This window comes from Sphaeramia orbicularis, chromosome 7 (assembly GCF_902148855.1).
Source record: "Sphaeramia orbicularis chromosome 7, fSphaOr1.1, whole genome shotgun sequence".
NCBI classification, from domain to species: domain Eukaryota; kingdom Metazoa; phylum Chordata; class Actinopteri; order Kurtiformes; family Apogonidae; genus Sphaeramia; species Sphaeramia orbicularis.
Genome location: NC_043963.1, coordinates 11,297,090 through 11,303,089, shown reverse-complemented (window position 1 = coordinate 11,303,089; position 6,000 = coordinate 11,297,090). Strand labels below are relative to the sequence as shown.

General features: G+C 39.5%; 1 protein-coding gene across 3 annotated transcripts in view; it reads left to right on the top strand.

The window, feature by feature from the left end:
* Positions 1 to 2,223: 2,223 nt before the first annotated feature.
* Positions 2,224 to 6,000, top strand: part of pdpn (podoplanin) — a 37,629-nt gene continuing 33,852 nt past the window's right edge. For all 3 annotated transcript variants that reach the window (XM_030139412.1, XM_030139411.1, XM_030139410.1), the window contains exon 1: positions 2,224 to 2,525. In XM_030139412.1, coding sequence (XP_029995272.1) covers positions 2,462 to 2,525 — 64 coding nt within the window. In that variant the 5' untranslated portion in view covers positions 2,224 to 2,461. The remainder of the gene's footprint in view (positions 2,526 to 6,000) is intronic.

Sequence of the window (6,000 nt, the reverse complement as noted above, 5' to 3'; positions counted from 1 at the left end):
GCGGTGAATACACCATTGTACCTAACAGGAATCCTGTTAGAAATGATTTTTTTCTCTTAAACCTATTTTGGGTGAGAACTATATAAAAAATCAACTGATAAAGTCACAAAAATGTAATCAATTTTGTGAGAATCAAATTTTCAAAATCAAATTAGCAAAAAAAACCTGACCTGATTGAGAAAAACAGATGTCATTTTTGGATTTAGCGGTGCAAAATGGTCCTAATTCAGTTGAAAAAACCTAGACAACTTGCAAAAAACATTTTTTTGTAACCCAGTGTATTTCTTGGATGAAAGGGTTAAAGTTTTGCAATTTTTACATTTATAAAGCACATAGAAGAAAAAACATAGTTGCATTTATTTAGCATTGTGTCATTATTGATTACAGGGTTATCACACGACTATCATCATAGTCATGGATAAAAACAAAAATCAATGTTGAGAGAAATTCAGTAAAAACCATCTCTGAGGCATTTTAGAAGCAAAAATATCGATTTAACCCTTTCATGCATGAATTGATGATGATGATCGAGTTTTGTTTTTTTTTTCATGGAGTTACAAAAATGTCCATGCATTTAATTTTTATGTAAATATGTATTTAAAACCCATTATCAGAAAGTAAAATGAAAACAATGAACAACATTTTTAAGGCTGCTAATTTGATGTTTTCTCACATTTTAACATACTCTAAAGCTACTTATTACCTCATATAATATGCAAAAAAACAACTCTTTTTTCTTACAAATAACAACTGATTTACACTTAAACATGTTAGTGCAGATCAGGTTTATCAAGAACAGCATAGTTATAGTAATGGTATGAATTGCAGTGTATTATGGGATGTTGCATAAGTGTCCACTGTATTGGCTGATATGGAACTAAAACAACAAAACCTATGAATATACAAGAGAACAGCTGGAGAAGAACTGTCCACTGGAGTGACCACAATGCATGAAAGGGTTAAACCAACCTAACCAATGCAATGCAGCTGTATTATGTCATTTGTCATTATTGTTTTGTATTCCAGACCCCTGTTAGAAAAGAAACACCTGAATTCAACTTGTCCCAATACTTTTGTCCATATAGTGTGTATGCATAAAGATGTTAAATATGTGTGAATCTTCATGCATCATGTGTTTTTTTTTTTTTTTTGTTTTTTTTTGCTGAAACCTGCAGAACCCCCTCCTTTTGGCTGTAAACCCTGGTTACCAGCGCTGTTGTGCTGTTGGGAGGTGTTTGCTTCTTTTTCACTCTGTGCTGTTTTGACCCTTGTATCTCGTTGCCCAACAGGTGTCAGCCTAGTGCCAAGAAACCATGTGTTTGCCCTCCGCTGCATGTAAACTGTGCAGACCACCCATGCCTCCCTGTGTGAAAGTCACACAATGTTCTAACTGAATTTACGGCTCTTTTTCATCAGCCGAAAAAAATTGCTGAAAACTTTTCTCCACCAGAGCGAGGCCGCCGGCTTTACACCTCATTCCAGACAGGTTTTTTAATTTTTTTTTTTTTTTTTTACATTTCTATGTGTTCATCTTATTATCAGTTTAGAGCCATAATGTGTTACATTTAGTCGAGCTTGTCAACAAAACAGAACCGAACAGAGGAGCTGTGTGTAGATGCTGTAACTCTGATTCCACATGAGCTCTGTTTATATCCGTCTCCATTCATTCACAAAGAGCTTGTTTTTATTTTAACTTTCTAATTGTGTACGCCGACTTCTTCTTTTTTTTTTTTTTTTTTTTTTTTTTAGCCTAAACCGCTCGTCGTCTTGGTAAATAAGTCATCGCTGGTGTTTATGTTGATTTCAGAGTGTGTGCTGTTATGTGTGTGTGCTGATGTTACAGGCTTCAACCAACAGCAGAGTGCGTCCTACACGGGGCTGGACCACAAGGACTGGGACCAACTCGCTGCCCCAATCCAGACCCCCTCCTCCCAAACCAACCTGCCTATTGCTCCTCATCCCGCCCAGCCCACCACCACCACCACCACCACCCCCACCACCAGCTCCACCAGCTCCAGCTCCAGCTTCCCCTCCTTCACTCTCAGCTCAGTCACTCATACAAACTCCTTTCTCTCTCCTGCTGTGGACCAGTCCACTTCCTCAAACTCACCAGGCTAGACCTCCACTCTTTTTCTTTTTCCTCCTGTCTTTCCACTTCATCCCAAACCAGACGTGGTTTTTAATTTTTTACCTTTTTTTTTTTGGTTTTTCCTCCTCCTGCAGTCCCGGGCTTTGTCTTCATTCAAAGGATCTCAATCTGCTTCATTCTGCAGACTTTTAAAAAATTTTTATTCCTGACCTTTTTTGGGCCGGTCCGTGTGTGTGTGCGTCTGTGTGTGTGTCTGTGTGTGTGAGTGTTTGTGTGTGTGTCTGGCGTGTGCAGGGGTTTCTGGTGTCGTGCTCTTTGCCCCGAAGGAATCCCTAAAGGTTGCGACTTGGAGGAGAAAGACTTTTCGACACAATGAAATTTCAGCTGCTGCTCCTGCTGGCCCTGGCCGGCCCTTTCTGCGCTTTCACACTTGCAAGTAAGTGGATTCTCAAAGTCTCATGGTCCTGCTGTTAGTACACTGTGTCCACTGTCTGCCTCTGCCTCCATGTGCCCACCCTTTGTTTGCTTTACTGCTGATTTTCCAAGCAGGGAGGCTGGCGTTAGTTAGCCCTTTGAGGATCAATTAATACTAATAATATCAACAGTTTTTTTCCTTGAATTCTGAAACCATCTCAACTTTCTAACACTTTCCCACCGCTCCACTTCCATGTGTTCTGTCTTCCCCCCTTAATCTGAGAATCACCCAAGCCAAACATTTTAGCCGAAGGTGTTAATTTAACAAAGAACCAGCGGGCGACTCCATACCCTCCCTCCTTCAATCTCGCTACTTTCCTGTCTCATTTTCACACTGTCACCTTGTTTTTTTTTCTTTTTTCCTCTCATCTCCCTTTTCATTCCGAGCTCAGAGGGAGAAAAAGTTTGATTTCCAGGCACGGGAGAAATGTGATGTAATAGTACGAGCTCGACTGCCTCGTGTCTGTAAATTCTTGGCACCGACAAAGAGAAGGGAAGGAATATCCTTTTGGAAAGATCCCAAAACAGAGCTCATACAGGCTGACGGAGGGAGGGAGGGAGGAGGGAGGGAGGAGAGGAGAGAGGGAGGGGATGGAGACGCTGTAGACTGTAACGTACACCCTACACATTCATCTGAAAGTTTATCCTCTGCATCTTCTCGCTTTACCCCCCTCCACCCCCACCCCCCATCTCTCTCTCTGACAGCTTATACGCACTTTCTCTTCTACATCCGTGCCTTATCTCATCATTAGCGTCTTAATTTTGTAGGATATTTCTTGTCTTTCTGTCTTGACCAGCAGTATTCATCAGTGTGGTGAAAGGGTGGAAGGATGGGGAGGGGGGTGGGGGGGGGGGGTGTGGCAGAGGCCTAAGGGAGCTGTAGGGCAGGGCTGGTTTGCGTGAGGGTATTAATAGAGAGAGCTCTATATTTAAGAGGGTCATATGGATGAGAGAGGAGAGAACACCCGGTACATGATGGGCTTAAAGTGGGCGCCCCACCCTCTATTACCCACATGTTGTGAGACGAAACAGCGCACCGCCCCTTGGCATTTACCCATCTTTGGTGGGATATCAAGCTTTACCACTTAACCCCTCTCACCCCCCCTCCACCACCACCACCATCTCCGAACAGGCCTCCTCCTTTCTCCAACTCTCTTCCCCCTTCCCCTTTTTGATGAGTCTGGAACCGGAGTTGGGGGTAAGAGCGTGGGGGTGGGGGGGTGAAGGAGGAGAGGAGAGGAGAGGAGAGGGGTTGGGTCTATTTTTAAGTAACAGCCTTTAGTGCAGGGGTGTCAAACATGCGGCTCGGGGGCCAAATCCGGCCCGCCAAAGAGTCCATTCCGGCCCGCGGGATGAATTTGCGAAATACAAAAATTACACTGAAGATATTAATGATGTTAGTTCAGGTTCCACATTCAGACCAATTTAATCTCAAGTGGGTCAGAACCTGATTATAATAACCTGTAAATAATGACAAGTCAAAAATTTTCTCTTTGTAAATGTCAACATTTTTATGTAATTTTACTGTATTTCTACTAAAACAAGCTATCATTTCTCATTAAAAAAAAAAGAATAACCTGAACAAATATGAACCTGAAACGTCTTAAGAAGTGCAAATTTTACCAATATTCTGTCTGTTATTAAATGTTTGTGTATTTGTTGATCCACTGTGATCTGTAAGTTATTAAGTACATGTGTAAATGTTAAACTGAAGCATAAAGCTGTTAAAATTGCACTTATTTTTCCTAAGAAATGTCAGTTTGTTTCTATTATCACATTGTTTTAAAGGGTAGTTTGTAGATGTAAACGTTTTTATAATGTAATTTTACTTTTTTCACTCTAAAACACGGAGAAAAGTTTGGAGTTGACAATGTCTGTATATTAGTATGTTATTATTTTACTGGTCCGGCCCACTTCAGATCAAATTTGGCTAAATGTGGCCCCTGAACTAAAAAGAGTTTGACACCCCTGCTTTAGTGATCGGAGACAACATGCCTGCTCTGTTACAGACGAGGTGGAGTAATTAGAAAACAAAAATTTTAGGGTTCATTATCACATTATCAAAATACAAAAACTCCGCCTACTGCGAAGGACATTCCATAATTAAAAAAAAAAAAGTATCTGAAAAAAACAACTGAATCCGTGTATCATTCATTCTTTTCATATTCAATTGAGAATCAACAAACGGAAAACGAAAAAAGACTCAAATCTTCCAGTTCATACGAAATCTAGAATTCGTAGACATTTTTGGAGGGAGCATGTCTACGATGTCCAGAATTGTACCTACCCATTGTTCGTAGGAATCTTTGTGACCTCGATGGCATTAGCGCTGTTTCCTTAAAAATGACAACATCCAGTCTCAGAAAATGGAAAAAAAATGGCGTTTTTGGTCTGTTTTTCCATTTCTGTGAGGTAGTAACTTTCATTTTTGTTATTAGAAAGAGAAAACGAAAATCAATCCGTTTTTTAAAGTTGGTTTATCTGTTTTGACACAGAAAAAAAAAAAAAAAAAAACGCCTTGAAATTCAATTTAAATTCCTCTAATTTAAAGCAAAAATCATTGAACTACTTGTTTTTCTTTTATTTCTGAAAAGATACACTGACCCTGGAAGATCCTGCGATTTCAGTTGTCATGTCGTCCTCCTTGACAGTAACGCATTTGCTGCCTCTGAATAACACGAAATTCTCCATTATCGTAAAATGTATTAAGCAGAATATTAGCAAACCCAGTCCAGTTCAACACACGAAGAAGTCAGTAACCTCCGGGTCATACCAAATCGGATATCAAAAATGTCAACCTGAACCCCGACATTTGGTCCATTTGCTTCTTTCCAATTTTTAATTTGTTTGTACAATCGGAAATGTATCTGAAAAAAACACTGAATCCGTGTATCATTCATTCTTTTCATATTCAATTGAGAATCAACAATCGGAAAACGAAAAAATGACTCAAATCTTCCAGTTCGTATGAAATCTGGAATTCGTAGACATTCGTGGAGGGAGCATGTCTACATGTCCAGAATTGCACCAACCCATCGTTCATAAGAATCTTTGTGACCTCGATGGCATTAGCGCTGTTTCCTTGAAAATGAACATCCTGTCTCAGAAAATGGAAAAAAACAGCCATTTATGGTCAGTTTTTCCATTTCTATCAGGTAGTAACTTTGTTTTTATTAGAAAGAGAAGACGAAAATTAATCCGTTTTCAAATTTGGTTTATCTCTTCTGACACTGAAAAAAGAAAAATACCTTGAAATTCAATTTTAATTCTTCTATTTTAAAGAGAAAATCATTTAACTACTAGTTTATTTTTGTTTCTGAAAAGAAAATCCAATTGCCAAAAGATACACTGACTATATCCACCAGGTTTTTTCTCACTATGTCCTCCTTTATGTATGTTGAATATCTATGAATTCGGTTTATGTGGATGCATCTCAC